Source organism: Humulus lupulus, chromosome 4 (genome assembly GCF_963169125.1).
Source record: "Humulus lupulus chromosome 4, drHumLupu1.1, whole genome shotgun sequence".
NCBI classification, from domain to species: domain Eukaryota; kingdom Viridiplantae; phylum Streptophyta; class Magnoliopsida; order Rosales; family Cannabaceae; genus Humulus; species Humulus lupulus.
This window is the reverse complement of record NC_084796.1, coordinates 140,494,772-140,514,245: the sequence shown is the minus strand read 5'-3', so window position 1 is coordinate 140,514,245 and position 19,474 is coordinate 140,494,772. Positions and strand designations below refer to the sequence as shown.

At 35.1% G+C, this 19,474-nt stretch overlaps 1 protein-coding gene, 1 long non-coding RNA gene and 1 pseudogene across 2 annotated transcripts; all 3 read left to right on the top strand.

Annotated features, from left to right (window-relative positions):
* Window positions 1–3,527: 3,527 nt before the first annotated feature.
* LOC133832570 (probable receptor-like serine/threonine-protein kinase At5g57670) lies at window positions 3,528–7,134 on the top strand (annotated as a pseudogene).
* Window positions 4,889–5,769, top strand: LOC133830849 (proteasome subunit beta type-1-like). Its single transcript, XM_062260926.1, has one exon. It carries the CDS (start codon window positions 4,904–4,906, stop codon window positions 5,573–5,575), a length of 672 nt encoding a protein of 223 aa, XP_062116910.1. The 5' UTR covers window positions 4,889–4,903; the 3' UTR covers window positions 5,576–5,769.
* A 1,356-nt stretch (window positions 7,135–8,490) lies between the features above and the next one.
* Window positions 8,491–11,430, top strand: LOC133829200 (uncharacterized). Its single transcript, XR_009891611.1, has 2 exons — window positions 8,491–8,539; window positions 11,068–11,430. It is a non-coding gene; the product is annotated as an uncharacterized LOC133829200 (long non-coding RNA).
* The last annotated feature ends 8,044 nt before the right edge of the window (window positions 11,431–19,474 follow it).

Sequence of the window (19,474 nt, the reverse complement as noted above, 5' to 3'; positions counted from 1 at the left end):
ACCTGTCCTCCGACACGCCTCGCACTCACATCGATCTTTTTCTGCATTTCGGCCATCTCCATCTGTTTACTCATCAAAAAGCCATGTTTGATTTCCTCTTTTAGGTTGCCTGTATCAGCCTGTAAAGAAGTAATGGTGGCATTAAGCATGTCAATCTTTGCTGATTTCTCCTCTAAATTCCTTTGGAACTTGGCCTTGTTCGCTTTCTTCTCTTTCAAATCATGCAATTCAAGCAGCTTCCATTTAAGGGTCACTTTCCTCTGTATAAATTATTTTTGTTGGAAATGAGGATAAATTTCCCAGTTCAAGAACCTCAGATGAATCTCGATAAACAAGAGATGAATCTAAGAACACAAATCAGTAAGACTAATTATTAAACAATTAGAAAATGAAAAATATGAAAGCATAAATCAACACAAGTATATATACTGGTTCAGAACAAGATCAATGTGATCTTGAACCTAATCCAGTTTTAGGAACCACTATTTCTTCTTTATTCAATCAATGAAATGAGTACAGGACTTCAATGGAGCTTCTTGGAACAATCTTGGATCAAACTCTCTAAATACTCAATCACACAGGTGTTTTCCTCTCAATCCCTAAGCAAGCACTTTCCCAACAGTTGTGCTTCTCAATACAGTTCCCCAAACCCAGCTCTCACAACCTTTCTCAATACTCAATCTTGATTTCCACACTTGAGCCCTCTCTCTCTAATCTGGTGTGTCTGCTATTTCAACTGAACTTTCTCTGTCTACTTTCTTGTTCTATTTTTTTTGTCTCTCAACAAGGGAATCCAACATGTCCTTTTATAGACCAAGGACTGAAAGTTAATGAGGTTGTTATGATAGGTTAGAACCAAACAACCTATTAACAAAATTATTTGGGATTTGGAGAAACTACTCCCACAAATTCCACCTAAATTCTTCAAATCACAACCTAAATAGAATTCCACTTGTAGAGATAGTGATCCTAGAGTTCCAGCATTAGTTACCAAGGTTGAGCAAGTTTAAGCAATGCTTAAACTTGTTCACAAGTAGCACCTTAGTTCCTATATCAGCTGGATTATCCTCAGTACCAATCTTGTCCAATGATATCACATCTTCCTCTATCTTTTCTCTTATCCAAAACAAATGAATATCAATGTGTGTTGCTCTTTTCGTGGTATACTGGATTTTTACAGAGGTGAAATGAAGATTGACTATCTGAGTATATCTTAGCTTTACCTTTCATCATCTTCAGCTCTTGTAGCATTCCTTGTAACCATATTGCCTCTTTGAATGCTTCGGTGGTGGCCATGAACTCAGCTTTAGTTGTTGATAGTGACACCACTGATTGTAGTTGGGACTTCCAACATATGCAATCTCCATTTGTTGTGAATACATATGAAGTAGTTTACCTCCTTGTATCCTTACTTGCTGCATAGTCTACATCTACAAAACCTTCAAGTGTAACTTTCTGATCCATCTGCTTGTATCTCAGTCCCATCTCTGTAGTTCCCCTTAGATATCTAAGTAGCCACTTAAGAGCATTCCAATGCTCTGATCCGGGGTTGGACTTAAACCTGCTAAGAATGCTTAGAGCATGTGCTATGTCTGGTCTAGTGCTGACCATGATGTACATTAAACACCCTAGTGCCATAGCATAAGGGACTTTTGCCATTTCCTTTGTCTCCTCGATAGTCTTTGGACTTTGATCTTTTGAAAGTACAAATTTTCCTCCTAGAGGTACTGAAACACTCTTTGTATCTTGCATGTTGAATCTCTGAAGTACCCTCTGGATATAACTTGCTTGTTTAAGATTCAGAATCCCATCTTTTTTGTTCTTTGTCACTTTTATCCCAAGTATCTTTTGGACTTGACCGAGCTCCTTCATTTCAAATTCATCTTTCAACTTGTCTTTGATACCTTTTTATCACTGTCTTGTCCTTCCCCATAATGAGCATATCATCTACATATAGTAAGAGAAAAACTGATGTAGATTGCTCAAGAATTTTATAGTATAGGCAATGATCAAACTTTGATCTAACCAATCCAATGTCTTGAACATAGGTGTCGAATCTCTTATTCCATTGTCGTGGTGACTTTTTAAGTCCATACAGTGACCTTATAAGCTTGCACACCATCTCTTTGTTTCTTGATTCCACCTGAAAACCAGGTGGTTGATGCATATAAATGTCCTCCTCTATAAAACTATTTAAGAAGGCAGTCTTGACATCAAGCTGTTCTACTTCTAAATTTTGTTTTGCTGCAAGAGATAGTATCAATCTTATAGTCTTATACTTTACTACAGGTGAGAACACATCATTGTAATCGATTCCTTCCACTTGTGTAAACCCCTTTGCGACGAGCCTTGCTTTGAACCTCAAAGGCTCATCTTTACTCAGACCTTCCTTCACCTTGAAAATCCATTTACATGAAATTACTTTCTGACCTTTTGGTTTTGCAACTAAATCCCAAGTTCTGTTTTTGCTCAATGAATCAATTTCCTCCTTCATTGCTTGACTCCATTCAGCCTTATTCTTCCCTGAAAGAGCCTCTTCAACACTGTTGGGTTCTAGTGTGTCAGTTTGTTGCACTGATGCAAGAGCATAAGCCACCAAGTCAGCTTCAACATATCTTGCTAGAGGTTGTATAACTCTTCTCTCTCGATCTCTTGCCAGTTGATACCCAGATAGATCAGGTTGTTGTTCTGTTGCATCTAGCTCAGTTTCAGATTCACCTTGGTCATTCATATCAGTTGTAGCTTGAGTATTTCCTTCAAAGTTTCTCAGCTTAACTTCAAACTCAGCCATGTTCCTTTTATTTGTTCCACCTGCATCATTTGAAACACTACCAATCTCGGCTTTCAAGTGAGGAAAATCATGCTCATTAAAGATAAAATTTCTTGAAATTATAATTTTAGACTTACCATTTTGATTAACACAAAGTCTATAACCTTTAGTTCCTATAGGGTAACCAAGAAAAATTCCCTTGACAGATCTAGTGCCTAGTTTATCATTGGACTGGTGTGCATATGTTGCACAACCAAAAATTCTCAAATGTTTCAAGCTTGGGGCTTTTCTATACCACATTTCATATGGAGTTTTCAAATCTATAGATTTGTTAGGACTCCTATTTATCAAATAGCAAGCAGTAACAAGTGCTTCTCCCCAATAAGATTTAGACAACCTTGAACTTACTAGCATACACCTAACCTTATTCAATAGAGTACGATTCATCCTCTCAGCAACTCCATTATGTTCTGGAGTACTAACTACTGTCCTATGTTTAGTGATACTATACTCATTCCACAACATGTCAAATTCATGGTTTATAAATTCTAAGCCATTATCGGTTCTAAGAGTCTTAATTCTAGAGTTTGTTTAATTTTCCACCTGATTTTTCCTTACTTTAAATTTTTCTAGACATTCATCTTTAGTCCTAAGTAAATATACCCAAACACATCTAGAATAATCATCTACTATAGATAGAAAGTAATGTTTACCTGAGTGTGTTGGTATTTTTCTAGGCCCCCATAAATCCGAGTGAATGTACTCCAAGACTCCTTTGGTATTGTGCTTTGCTGCAGTGAATTTAATTTTATGCTGCTTTCCAAATACACATGCTTCACAGAAAGGTAATGCACAGGTGTTCAACTTGTCTATGCTTCCTTATTTGTGAAGCTCTCTCAACCCTTGCTCACTGATATGTCCCATCCGTTGGTGCCACAAATGCATCTCACTTTCCTGGGTCTTAACAATAGATGCTTCAACAATTGCTGCAGTTTCTCCTTCCAGTACATACAATCCATTAACTTTCTTCCCTTTCATCACTACTAGAGAGCCACTAGTGATTTTCAAGATGCCATTTGTAGACTTGTACACTACAAGAAAAACCACTTTTCACAACACATGTTTATAAGACTATTGAAAAAGTCTAGTTAAAAAAATGGGACATAAAATCAACTATAGTGTAAAATTGGCGGGTCAGTGAATTTATTTAGAGGGAAAGTGAAAACATATATCTTTATTTTTTTCCTACTTCTCTTTCTCGTGTTCTCCTCTATCTCGCCCAAATCACTCTCCCTTTGATAGCTCAACAAACGTGGCAGTGGCGAAGAAGCAGCAGTAGGAAGAAAGCTCCAAACCCCAATGGTGAAGAAGACTGTGTTGGAGTTGTAGGAACCGAGTCTTTTCAGAGACCCATTTGGAAATGCTTCTCTTTTGAAGAAATCTCCGAGGCCACCGATGGTTTCAGCTCAGGTTAGCTTCTTCTTCTTCTTCTTGCCATTTTTTTCTGTTCTTTTCGATTATAATGGTGCTTTGTGATGTGGGTATCAAATAATTTGGTCAGAAAAGGAGGCTACGTAGAGGTATATAAAAGAGTTTTGAGAAATGGAGACAAAATAGCAGTGAAAAGGCTCACAAAAACAGCTTCGGATGAGAGAAAAGAGAAAGAGTTTTTGACTGAGATTGGAACCATTGGCCATGTCCACCATAGAAACGTTTTATCACTCCTTGGTTGTTGTATTGACAGTGGTCTTTAGCTCATTTTCCAATTCTCTTCCATAGGCTCTGTTGCTTCTCTTCTCCACGGTAAAACTTAACACACCAAATTTTTTTGGTTCTTTCATCTTTATGGGTTTTCTTTTTTTTTTTTTTGTCAGTCTTTTGAGATTTTAATGGGAATTTTTTTGTGTTTAGGTGAGAATTTGACACCTATGGATTGGAAAACAGGGTATAAGATAGCCATTGGTACCGTTTTCGTTTTCTTGAAGCTAAAGACAGCCAAATACCGAAGCCAAGATCTTAAAAATAGAAAAGAAAATAAAGGAAAGGGTCACACTACAATACTCCAATTTCACTCCTCTTCAAGCCCTAACCTAAGCCCCTTCTCTTCCTCCGACTTAGCCCTTCACCTTCACAATGAACAAGCAACACGCTAACTGGTCCCCCTACGACAATAATGGCATATCATGTGTGGCACTCGCGGGAGCCGATTACTGTGTGATCGTCGCCGATACTCGAATGTCGACCGGTTATAATGTTCTTACCCGGGATTACTCGAAAATCTGCAAACTAGCTGATATATCCATGATGGCTTCATCTGGTTTTCAAGTTGATGTTAGAGCTTTACAGAAGCAATTGGATGCTAAACATTTGATTTATCAACATCAACATAACAAACAAATGAGCTGCCCTGCTATGGCCCAATTGTTGTCAAACACTCTCTACTACAAACGTGTTTTTCCTTACTACTCATTCAATGTTTTAGGTGGTCTCGATAACGAAGGCAAGGGTTGTGTCTTCACATACGATGTTGTTGGTTCCTATGAGAAGGTTGGATATAGCTCTCAAGGTTCTGGTTCAACACTTATCATTCTTGTTTTGGATAAGCGTCTAAAGGCTCCTAGCCCTCTTCTATTGCCTGCTCAGGATGCTGTCACTCCACTTTCTGAAGCAGAAGCAATTGATTTGGTGAAAATAGTTTTTGTTGCTGCAACTGAGAGAGATGTATACACTGGAGACAGGGTTGAAATTGTCATCCTTAATGCTAATGGTATACGACGTGAACATATGGAACTCAGGAAAGATTAATTGTCGACACAGACCCATGCTACTTGTCTTTATTAAGCATAATCTAGAATTGCATGGTATCTTTGAATGATATCAGATCATGAATTTCATTCAACATTCTTCTCTCTTTGATTGTGGTTTAGCTTTATGATGAGTGAACCTAACGAACAACTGCATTTCCCTATTTATCGCACATGAGTTTCTTGTTGCAAAAACATAGCCATTGGTACAGCCAGAGGCCTCCATTATTTGCACAATGGCTGTCAGAGAAGGATAATCTATAGAGACATTAAGTCATCCAACATTCTTTTGACTACAAAGTTTGAACCACTGATAAATTTTGCATATTCTTCTTCTTCTTCTTTCTTATCAATTTCATTATCAATATCATATATACCCACCCTTATGTTAATTTTTTTGTATCTTTTATGTTTTTTGAGATATCTAATTTTCGACTAGAAAAATGGCTCCCATCTCAATGGACTCATCATTCAATTGCTCCTATAGAAGGGACATTTGGGTACCAAAAAAGAACACTTTATCTGACATTTTTTTAAAAGTTGTTTTTTTGGTACAATTAAAGGATTAAATGAAATGTTAACATTGTTTATACAGGCACTTAGCTCCTGAGTACTATATGCATGGAATTGTGGGTGAGAAAACAAATGTGTTTGCCTTTGGAGTTTTTCTATTAGAAATCATTTCAGGCAGGAAGCCAGTAGATGGTTCTCACCAGAGCTTACACACTTGGGTAATGAAAGAAAGTCCCCTTTTTTCCTTATGACCATACAATAAAAAAGTTGCCACTTTTTTTATTCTATTACTAATTTGCCGTATTGTTTTGGTAAATGTCTAATATTGGAGTTTTCTCTTGGTGTTAGACTTTGCTTAGTCTTGGTAACAAAATATTTGTGGAAAGGGATAATGCTGCTTATTTGAATATTTGTGGAAAGGGATAATGCTACTTATTTGATACAATGAAAGACCTCATTATGAATCTCTTTGTAAGCTCTTAACAAGTTTTTCTTAAGCTATTTTTGCAACTGATGTTACTGATTAAGGTTCATTAATTGATTATCATATCTAGTATCAAGAAATACTGCAATAAACTTAAGTTTTACCATTATGTAGTTATGTGTAATAAGGATTTAAGTTTGGTAAGTTTTACCATTAGTTATGCGTAAGTTTAGTCTTTTTTATGACACAGGAAATAACTTTCTTCAGTGGGATGGTTCTAAATCTCAATTGGTTATAATAGAGACAGAACTGGTGAAAAAGATACTGAATGATAGAGATGGAGCCTATTCCAAAGGGAAGATAAAACCCTTTTTGAAGCAGTTATTAAGAGATGGGCTTGTGATATCTGAAGGTGAAAAGTGGGCAAAAGTCAGAAAGTTTGCTAACTATGCCTTCCATGCAGAGAGCCTGAAGGCAAGCTCTTATTTGAACTCTTATATAGTCAATATGATGTTTCGAAGTATGTCATGGGATTTGTTTTTTTGTTTTGTTTTGAATTTATTTGGGAACAGAGGATGATTCCAGCAATGATTAATGGGGTTGAAGTCATGTTAGAAAGATAAAAATGTCAAGAAGGAAAAGAGGATGAAGTGTTTGAAGAGTTTAGGTTCTTAACTTCAGAAGTGATTTCTAGGACAACATTTGGGAGCAGTTAATTAGAAGGGAAGAACATTTTTGAGATGATAAGTAGGTTGACCTTATTGGCTTCCAAAAATTTTTACAATCAAAGTTTTCCTGTCATTAGGTAAAGTATTTACTTCATTAATGCTTGCTTGTTGAGCACATAATTTCTGCTAAGCACAATAATTATTTTGATCCATATTGCAGTAGCTTTTTCAGAAACCATGATCAGACAGTGTCAGAGATGCTTAAGAAAGGAGTTCATGTTTCAGCCATATTAGGATTGATATTTAGTTAAATATAATACTAATATATTTCAATCACTACACACTGTATGTATGTATGTAAGTGTGTATATGGTTTATCTCTGTTTTCTTTTGATTGATTTTTAGTCATTTTATTCAGCTCTCATTTTGCTCATATTTTGTGGAAAAGTTTGTAATTATTATGTATTAAGAATATTAGTATTAGGAATATTATTATTATTATTTTTATTACTTATTGCTGTGACAGGAAAAAAAGAGAGAGAGTTTATAAAAGAAAATAATATACTTATGAACTAGTAGTTTTTATTTAGTGGTTTATAGTAATACTCAGAATCTCATACTTGACCTTAACAGGTATTTTGTGTTTGTCATTTGACTAACTTTGATGATCTTGAGTACTTATTATATAGATATTTATTTTCTTTTGACAATTATGTAATTTGATTTTGGGGCCAAAGTAGAAGAAATCAAGGTGAATCTAGGCTGTGTTCTGGTAAAGATGACCCAATTTTGAGTTATGAAACTGGTTTGTTTTTAGATATGTGCCACTTTTTGGTTCCAAATTCAATTATTAACAGCATCATTTATCTTAAATTCTATATAATCTCATTGCCAATGATAGTCTACTAACAATATAAGACTTTTATTTCGAAACAAAATAGGTCAACTATATTGTCTTTACAACAGGTACTTTCTTCTTTTCTTTACTTTCTCGGAGTATTTTGGTTTTAACGGCTATTTGGTTGCTGGAAAAGAATAAAAAACTAACCAAATTAATATAATATACCTAAAGGTTTGAGATATTGATATGGAAAGAAGAACTTTGTTTGTCTTGTTATAGAATGTTTTGAGTTTTCGCTGATTGACAGAGAGAATATATAATTCTAGCAAGGAAATTATATTTGCTTTGTTAAATTTATGACAGGCTGAGACTGCACATGAGGGTAATGAGAGTGATGAAGGGGAATACGAAGAAGGGCCTGCTGAAATTATCTGGCAAGGAAATGAGATCATTTTAAAGAAGAAAAGGATCAGGGTCTCGAAGAAAAACAACTAGCTAGATGACTTAAGTAGAAAAGAGGTCTGGATATGAATATCAAGTTTGGGTTTCATTTGTGTATATATCACTCTGTGAAGTGCTTTCTCATGTGGTTTGACCAAGATTTAATGTAACGCCCTGGATAGCCAAGACCGTTACACTGTGTGTTTATTAAATGCTAGACTTGCTAATCAAGTCATTTAATTAAAATCGTGTTACTGAAACTATAGAGGAACTAGGGTTAAAACGTTTTGGTCTCAAAAGTCGCACTTTCATTTAAGAAACATCATCTGTTTACACGGGATCCCAGAAATATTAAATTTAAAGATCGTTTACAAAAGACGCAAGGTTTATATACAATATCAAGCCATATTAAGGCAAAACAGATAGTTAGGCAATCCCTGTCCTGACCCACTCCTCGATCATGGCGATCGAACAGCTGGCTATGTACATTCAACCCCGCAGCTCTCCACCTCAGGATTGGTCCAACTTGCCCTTGCCTTTACCTGCACCACGTAGCACCCGTGAGCCAAGGCCCAGCAAGAAAACACAACAACAGAGCATAAGCAATCAGCAGATAAATCAATATCCCATACTGCATCACATAATTTCAACCATATAATCATCCAATATAATCAAGTATTCAACATACTAAACATAACATCTCATATCATATATCACTGCACAAATGATAACTAGGGCTAGCGCTCTCAGGCTGCTCCGTTATCCCACTGACTCCGGCCCGCTTAAACCGAGCTCAGTGAATATTTAGCTGTCCTCGGCTACCAGTGGCCAAGCCGCGCCCAGTGCGCAAATATTATGTACGGCACTCTTAGGCCGCTTTTACATGTCCCATGGCGTAATACCATCATTGACACGATACAAGTATCGGGAGCACTTAGTCCCATCACAAACATATAACCGGGTGCAGTTTTCTTACCTTTCAATTCACTAGCTTTGATCCCTCGACTCCTTGAGCACGATCCCCCTCGAGCCCTAGCGCTCACCTAAACATAACCATGGCCAAAGTCATCATCAATCCTCATGTCCAAAACCTAGCCTCGGGGCCAATCCCGAGCCCCTGGGAAGTCCTAGTTCCACCAAACAAGATGGTGGAGTCAAACCCCAAACCCTTGGTAAAAAAACCCTTGTAAACAACCCTAAAATCCCCTTCAGAAGACAGGGTAGCGCTACAACGCTCATGGGAGGGCGCTACAGCGCTACAAACAGAAGCAAAACCCCATCAGCAAGCTTGGCCTAGCGCTACAGCGCCCAAAGGCTAGCGCTGTAGCGCTAGTCACAGGCAGGCTAAGACCAATTTTTCCCTCCTGCAATTTCCTCGAACCAACCTCAACCAAAACTCCTCCAAATCTTCCCCAAACTCAAAAAAAACATTATGACCATACTCCACTCATCCCAAGCACCCCAAATACCTAGAACTCAAGCACATGAATCCCCAAACTCAAAATTCACCATAGCCACTTCTAGACACTAAAACTCAGCAAAAACCAGTTGAACATCAAAGTTAGAGTTTAGATTTTATACCTTTGGTGGAATTTCGACCTCAAGTTGCCTCTAGACTTCCTTGGCTTGCTCTTCCTCAAATATTGGCTCCAACTTTCCTAAAATTCCCCATCAACACAGCTTAGATAACTTAGCTAGGAACCAAAACCAGAGCTGAAGAAACTTACAGAATTTTACCTCAAGTGTTGATGAATTCTTGTCAAACCTCTGCCAATTCCTCAAACTTAGCTTAGAATCCTTGATGCTTAGTCTATCCCAACTCTCCTCTGAGCTTTGCTCCAGAAACCCTCAAGAAACAGATGAAGGAAATGTAAACCGACCTAGAAAACTCTCTCTGTTTTCTCCCTTTCTTTTCCCTTCCTTTTCCTTCTTTTTCAGACTTCTACACTTCTCTACAATTCCCACTAACATAAAGTCTCAGCATATCTATCCCTTACAAGCCAAATGACCTTAATGCCCTCCCCCTTATTTCTAATCCTTTAATCCACTTAAGGGCATTCTAGTCATTTTACCCAATTCCCGCTAACTCCTCGAGTGTCTCTAATATTTCCCGCTTAACTCCCGATACCTAACTAATCACCAATAATATTCCTCAATATCAAGGTAGACCCCAGTATACTCACTAAATTCCCATTTATACCCCTAAGCTCACCCCGAGCCGGGTATAAATCCCCGCCATGACTTTTTCGCTACTTTGCTCACTAGGATCGTCTCGAGTCACAGATCACAAATATATCCACATAATAATGTGGTCTCGACAATTATCACATATATCATAGCAGTTATGCCCATAATGGCCAAAATTACGATTATGCCCTTCTAACCTAATCAGGGCCTACATGCATACTAATACACATAGTCATGCATCTCAAATATTCAAATAGTCATATAACATGCTTTAAATCATAATCATGCATCTTAATCATTAAAACCACACATAATTCCCATTTATGCCCTTCAGGCACACTAATCAAGGCCCTTAAGCCTTATTAGCAAATTTGGGTCGTTACATTTAAACACTCAATCTTATTATTTTTGTTTTGCAGGATGTTGATAGGCCCACGTCTAATCCTCTTGCACCAGAATCTGAAACTTTTGCTAAGTATAGAAACTCATTGATGTCAGGACAGCAATTGATTGAGAGTGTTGTCGAACAAGTACCAAGTTTCGGAACTGAACTGGTATTTCTCCAATACTGTGTATCATGTCTCTCTAACACTATTTGTTATCAAGTTCTCGTCCATTAGGATCCATGAAAAAAGGTTTAGTCTCTTCCAAGGGCAGTGACTGTGCTATCAGGTTTGGTGACTTGATAGCTATTAGACAATTTTCTTTTGGTAGACAAGAAATATATATATATACATCTGAATGTCATATTCATAGTTACGAATGAGCAAGCTTTCACCATTTGCCTATGTGTTTAAACTATATATTTAGATCATTTGCTTTTCTATGTCGTGTTGAAAGGGTAAATTTGAATATTAGGTGTAAGCAATATTGTTAGTTTTAGTTGCCATTGGAAGTGTTTATGGGATTTCTTTACTCGTTTATTGCATATACATGAGGAGAGTAAAAGGTAATGGTTTTTTTTTCTGTCTGTTTTAATCACTTTTTTTTTAATATGGATCATATGGGGTTAGCTCAAAGTCAAAGATAAAAGAGAATCTATATAACAAGCTCAAGTATTATTTTGGAGCCTTTAATAGTGGAAAGTTTGTTCGTGATTTTACACTGTATTTATTGAAGCTTGGCCATTTGTTTTTATGAGAAAATTGATAACGACAAGTGAATGCTTAAATTTTGACTTTCAATGCTTAAATATAGATATATCTACATCTATATCAAGTTGCAGAATCATGAGGTTTAATTCAATATGTTTGATTAGTCGTGCTCATATATATCATGCTCAATGTAAAGCCTCACCAAAATTGGAGCTGCTAAGACTTCTGTATAAGCTATTTTTGCACTGTGCATAATGTGTTTGATGAAATGTCTCCCTGAAGTTTATGCAGACCATAAAAAATGTTTAATAATATCTTCACTTTTTGTTTCTAGCAGAAAATAAAAGAATGGGTATGAATTTATATTCTGGAAGGTTGTAAAAAAAGGAATTACCTTTTCTTATGTATAATTTTATTAATTAAGCCTTGCATTCTAAATCCGCTCCTAGCTTTATGGCATCCCCGTTTTTCATATTAATTGTCTGTTTTTTTTATCATTTTGGCTCTTCATATATTTTTTCAGTTATGAAAGCCATAATTAATTTTATATTTATTTATATGTAGTTTTCGAGCTCAAGCCATCTCCAAAGTTGAATTATAGAGAAATATAAGTATATATTATATATAGGCAAATAGATCACCAAATCATTTTATGTTTGTAATTTTTATATTAATTGGGAAAATGGAAAACAATGTTGAGAGAAATTAGATTTTAGTGTTAGGCTGTTAAAATGAGTATTGGGTAGGAATTGCATGCGTGGTCGTGGCCATTGCTCGTCCATCCAAGCCTTTTCTTTTTCCCTTCCTTCTTCATGCCTCACTACTACATTTTTTTATTTCTTTTTTGTTTCATTTGCTTATATAAATTATACGTGGAATGATATAGTAGAGTTGCAATAGAGCAGTACATATAAACTTTTTAAATTTTTTTTTTTTTGATAGTGAGTATGCATGTGATAACTGAGATGAATGGAAGTAAACGACCCACAAAAGAGCCAAAAATAAAAAGTGTCCTCTGTTTTTGAGCCTGTAATTCTAAGTTCAATGTCCACTTCGACTTGCGAGGTCTTTGTCGAGTTTGAAAAAGACGAGTCCCTTGGTTTTCAAGAGCTCTATTAAGCAAGAAGCTTCAGTTTCTGCATAGCCACACTGACTGAAAATTCAACTATTGACGAGTTTGGCCCAATATCACAAAACTGCCATTGCCACTAAGTATTTTTTTATTAGAGATATGGGCACCATCTCTTTGGCTTGGCTAAGGAGTGCCCATAAAGCTAGGTGAAAGGAGTTTCACAGACTCGGTTGTTCAGTGCCTTTTTTTCTTTTAACTTTTTGTTATTTTCATTTTAAGATATATTGCGTGGCTTCTAAATTTACAGACACACCTTGGTACTACTACTACATCTTTTCTCTCTCTTTCTCTTGTACTCTGCTTAAAGAAGATTAGCTTTGTTGAAGGAAGGACCTTTTCCTTTTCTGATCTTTTATTTCAGATTAGATTTTTTGTTGGTCAATGCTCAAAAGGAGGAGACAATATTGATCATCAATATAAGCCCACTATCGAGGTGAGGTATAAATATCTAAGAGTTGAAGCAAAATGTGAGGTTGTTCATGGGAAGCCTCTGCCAACTCTATGGAATTCTTTTAAAAGCCTGATTTCTGTGAGTTATTTCAATTTTGGTTAATGACTGAGCATGGTATATTAAGATCAACCCAACCTGGTTGTCCATATGATCTTGACTAATTATCTTATCTTACAACATTATTATTATAGGGGTTGACAAAGATTCCAGGTTTACGTTTAGGTAAAGCCAAGATCAGCTTATTTAAAGATGTTAGCGGTGTCATAAAGCCTGGAAGGTAAGCTATATATCATCTGCCAGCCTTGACTGTTTTGACTTGGGATCAGATATAACTATAACTACTTACTCTTTATCATTGTCTTGTCTATGTCCCGAAGATATGAGTCCATGGATGCAAATATTTATGTGTATATATATTTTTATGTTAAGTTTCTATTATGATGGGAATTTTATGTGATTATTTTTCATAGCTTCTTATAATGGAACTATGAAAGACATTATATCTAAGTACGCAATAGGTTTCTTATAATTCTTATTTTCTTTTCAATTTTTTTAGTTAAGGTTTATATTTATTTTATTATTTTGCATTATTAGTCGGAAACTTCTATATTGATCTTAATTTTTTTCTGGGGATTTACATACCATATGTTATAGAATTATGGCTAAGGTTGCAAAAACAATATGAAAAATGAGTAAATCAATTGAACTGAGGTCGAAAAAACTGGAATAAAAACATTGTGTATGAAAACAATAATATTAAAACTGATAATTGGATGGCTAGATTTTTTACACTGGTAAAAAATGGATCACTAGTAGGTTTATATGAATAGCCACCATCATGCCATCCAGTTCTGCTGTCAGAACATAGGACAGTTACAAAGCTTTTTCCCATCCTTCTCTCTCTTTCTATTTCTGTGTGTGTGTCTCTCTCATCCTCAAATATCTGCAATTAGTGGTGTTGTCATCAATTCCATCGTTTTGGAAGAGGAAAAATAGAGTTGTTATCTTAAAAACAAATGTCATCTGAACACAGCAAGACAATACAAAAAATTGATATAGTTTAATTTTAAAAACAACAATTGTGACAAAAATGAGTCTCCCAAATGGTTTTAGTTGTTCCTCTATGCCAGTACAATATATTGCATATTTATGACAAGTACATTTATGTATAATGGCAGGTGAGGGTTGAAATCGAACATCTTTTGGATGACAATGAAGATATGGCACATTTGTACTTGACAAGGAAGTGGATCCAGAAACAATAATCTGAAGCTTTGTTGGGAGGTTCTGGTTCAAATAGCATCAACACCATTGCTACTCATCTTCCTCGGATTAGTTCTAGGAGAAGTGGGAGTTTGGCGAGCAACCACTTGGATGATAATGATGTTGAAGATCTGGAGATGTTGCTTGAGGCATATTTTATGCAGCTGGATGGAGCACGAAACAAGATATTGTCTGTGAGTGCTATTTCTGATCCTAGCAATTTAAACATGATATTTCTGCCAAGTTTTATTTAAAGTACATGGAAGTGTAATAGTAAGTTTCATGTAAGCTGTAATTCTGCAAGCATTTAGCATTTTGTGCTTTATTTTACATGAAATTTTGATTGTTTGTCTACTTCTGGGATGACATGACTATGAGAATTTTAAATCTGTGGGAAGTACAAGTTGGAGCTAACTAAACCCTTAGGTGAATCAACAAATTTGAGGTTTTGATTCTCATTTTAGTTGTTCTGTAACTTTTTTCTGAACTCAAGGGGTTGTCAACTCAGGACAAGTCACTATGTATATTTTCCTATTCATTTATTATTATATATGTTTTGATTCACTTATATGTATGTGTAGGTTTGAATGTTGAAGTTGATTCACTATAACATATCTGTTGTGTATGTCTCGCAATGTGGTTATCTAGGCTATCAAAAAGTGGTTAAAACAACTAGTGACCATAACTGTTTTAACAAGATTTCTCAAGTTCACTTACTTTGGTTCAGCTGCAGAGTTAGTTAAGTTGATTTTTTAGTTTTGTTTTCAGGTTGGTTCTTTTGTATTTTGGTGCACGTATATAAGTGAACCTTGCATCATTATTTATGTACACAGATTTAGAGAGCACTAAGAGAAAAAGAAGAGAGAAAGAGAGAGTTCAGTGAGTTATAGAGGTTGGAGTTCTTGTGAGAAGCTTGTTCAAAGAAAGCTAAAACTGAGAACTTTTCTCTTTGTACTGAAGCCTTGTAATTATTCTAGATTGATCATAGTGAAAACTCACATAGGCCAATTCCATTGAACCATGCATATTGTGGTGTTCTTTTGACTACTGTTTCTATCATTCATTAAAGTTTGTGATTTGTTTCTGTTTCTGGCATTATTTTTGTTTGTGTTTGTTCTTTTTTCTAGTTTGTTTTGTTGGTGTTCTTGGCAGGATATTAATCCTCTTATACTAGGCACACTGACTATGATTTCAAGCTAGATTTCTCGAATGTAAACATCTTAAAAAACCATGGTGAAAACAGAAAAGAGTTGGGATTTCAGAAACTCAGATGCTGAGGGAGACACCATCAGTTGCTGGAATCATTAACCCAGCTGTAATCGTCACTGGTATGCCATTTGCCACAATGACAGATCATAAGGTTTGATATCCTGTTTTCCTCCAAAGTCTTTTGGTACTTGCATATAATGTGTGTCATCGGAAGTTGAGTTCTTGTTTATTTTTCCTTTAAAAGGTGCAGTTGGAACTTTAATTGGTTTAGGCAATAAAAATAGATCATTTTGATTTCTTGATAGACACAACACCATGCTATATCTACTTTCCTTTATGAATGGATGGACTTAAGATGATGTTTGCATTCATGTAGGCATTGTTGGATGATATTTTATATTGGAGAAGATGTTTTCAACAGCATGACATGCTTAAATTTTAAATTTTCTTGAGTTATGTTGATAAAGAGTGAATTTATAATAATTTAGGATCAAAATATTGTATTCTTCTGTGATTCTATAGTAGTTTATAGTAGTTCACGAGGTCTGTTGATTTATTGTTATGCACTCTACAATCAAATTCTTTATTTCACAATCTCTTGTATAGATTATGGCAAACTTTGACTCATGAAGGGTGATTTTGGTGCCTTCAATTTGTACAGTAGCATGTTAATGATTTTTTTTCCAGTATTTATCATTATTATCTCTTTTTTATTGTTGATAGGTCCCAAAAGTTAATCTCAACAATTTTATTACTGTTATGGTTGGATTAGTATGGTACATATATAAATTTTGTTTAACTTCTCTATCGTTTACTTCCTCTCTTTCTCTCTCACACATATACATGAACACATGATTTCATACTAAAAAAAGAACCAATGTCTTATAATTTAGTGTTTGGTTTCTTTGTTTGCTTTGGTGTAGTTGTGAATTCATTATTTTGTATGTGGTGTCCTCTCTTGGAAATAATTTCCATAGCATTTTTCTTGAAGTAATTTGTGATGCTAGATAATAACAATAAAATATTTCTTTGTTTATTTTTGCAGATGTGACAAGCGAAATAGAAAAGGATACTTAATTTTGAAGGTTTTGTGTTGGGCAGCTGTAGAATATTTTGTGCTGAAAGTAGTAGAATATGTTGAATATTTAAGATTACTTGAATACTTAAAGAACATTTTGTTGTTGATGACAGTGTTGAATGTTTTAAACTAATTTGTGGATTGTTAATACAATGTTGAATGTTTTAAATTAATTTGTGGATTGTTAATACAATGTTGAATGTTTTTACTTTTTGTTATTTGAAATTCAAGTTCATTTGATGATGCCAGTATATATTAGAAAGCTAATTTTAATTATATAAATAAAAAATAAAAATAGAATAGAATAAATTAGTGTTATATAAATGAATATATAATGAGAATTTAAATTTATCTAAATATTAAAATAATTCGAAAAATGTGTTATAATATCTATTACAATAACACTTTATATAAGTAAAGAATTTTGTTATGCAAACTTCATTATATAACACAAAAAATGTGTTATACTAAAGTGTAGTATAACACAAATTTATAAGTATTGAAATGTGTTATATAATCGACTATAAATAATATAATTAAACACTTATCTATTTATTAAATTAACATAGAAAGTGTGTTATCGTTGACAGTATAATAACACATCTGTATAACAATGATAAAGTGTTATGTAAAGTACCCTGACCTACGATAATATAGTCGGTCTTAACACATTAAAAAGTGTTATGGTATGTTTTGATAACACATTTTTGGTTTATTAAAATCATTTTTTCTTGTAGTGGTAGCTTTATCCTTCATCTTCCAAAGATCCGAGAGAAATCAAGTTTCTCCTCAATTCTGGTATATGCCTCACATTTGTCAATACCTTGACCTCACCATTAAATTTTTTAACAGCTACCTTGTCAATGCCATAGACCCTGCAAGAAACATCATTACCCATTAGTACTTTACCACCATTAATTTCTTTATAATCAAAAAATGATTCTTGATTGGGACACATATGGAATGTGCATCCCGAATCAAGAATCCACTCCCTTGTCATGGTGCTTTCTGAGATGGAGAAAAGTTCTCCTTCTGAGACACGTTCATCTTCTCCTTCTGCTACAGCAGAAAAATCATTTCGAGACTTCATTCCTTGCTGGTGTTTGTTCTCATTATGAAATTTATTGTAGATGGGTCTTCTCTGGTCCTGGTTTGATCTAGACCCTTGTTGATTTCTTAACAGATTGCAAAATCTCCTGATATGTCCTGCCTTTCCACAGTGGTAACATGTTCTTGAATCATTTCCTCTTGATTTAGAACGTGAGTGAAATGGTGTATGGCTTCTTGAAGAGCTTCTCTTTGTTGATCTTCCACGAACAAAGTAAGCTTCATCCTTCTTGGATTCTTTCTCCAACTGAAGTTCAAAGTCTTTAGACTTCAATGCTCCAAGAACTCCATCTAGTGAAATGATATCTCTCCCATACTTTATTGCAACTTTCACTTCTTGGTATGCCATTGGTAATGAGCGCAACAAGATTATTGCTTGGCTTTCCTCATCCACCTTGTGCTCAATATTTGCCAAACCTACAATGATTTCATTGAATTTGTCAATGTTTTCATCTAAAGACATTACAAGATTCATTCTAAAACCATAAATCCTTTCAAGTAAATTAATTTTGTTAGAAATAGAAGGCTTCAAATATAATTTTTCCATCTTATCCCATAATCCCTTTGTCGTAGTCTCTGATGTAAATTTCCTTCGTACTCCATTTGATAGGTACATGATTATGATGTAATAGGTCATTTCTTCCATCTCAGCTATTTCTTCAGGTTTCTTCTGCAACTTCTGATCTCCAAGAATCTTGGCTACTTTCTGGTGTACCAAAATTCCTTTAAGACTTTCTCTCCACAATGAGAAATCGTTTGTACCATCAAATTTCTCAAGCTCGAACTTGGCCATGGTTGACATAGTCTTCTATTTGTGTGTTCTGTATCAGTTGTAATGCGGAAGCTCTAAGATCTTGAACTTTCTTCTCCCGTTTTGATCTGAAACCTGGCTCTGATTTTGTTGGAAATAAGGATAAATTTCCCAGTTCAAGAACCTCAGATGAATCTCGGTAAACCAGAGATGAATCTAAGAACACAAATCAGTAAGACTAATTATCAAACAATTAGAAAACGAAAAATATGAAAGCATAAATCAACACAAGTATATATACTGGTTCAGAACAAGATCAATGTGATCTTAAACCTAATCCAGTTTTAGGAACCATTATCTCTTCTTTATTCAATCAATGAAATGAGTACAAGACTTCAATGGAGCTTCTTGGAAAAATATTGGATCAAACTCTCTAAACACTCAATCACACAGGTGTTTTCCTCTCAATCCCTGAGCAAGCACTTTCCCAACAGTTGTGCTTCTCAATACAGTTCCCCAAACCCAGCTCTCACAACCTTTCTCAATACTCAATCTTGATTTCCACACTTGAGCTCTCTCTCTCTAATCTGGTGTTTCTGCTGTTTCAACTGAACTTTCTCTGTCTACTTTCTTGTTCTATTTTTTTTTGTCTCTCAACAAGTGAATCCAACATGTCCTTTTATAGACCAAGGACTGAAAGTTAATGAGGTTGTTATGATAGTTGAGAACCAAACAACCCAT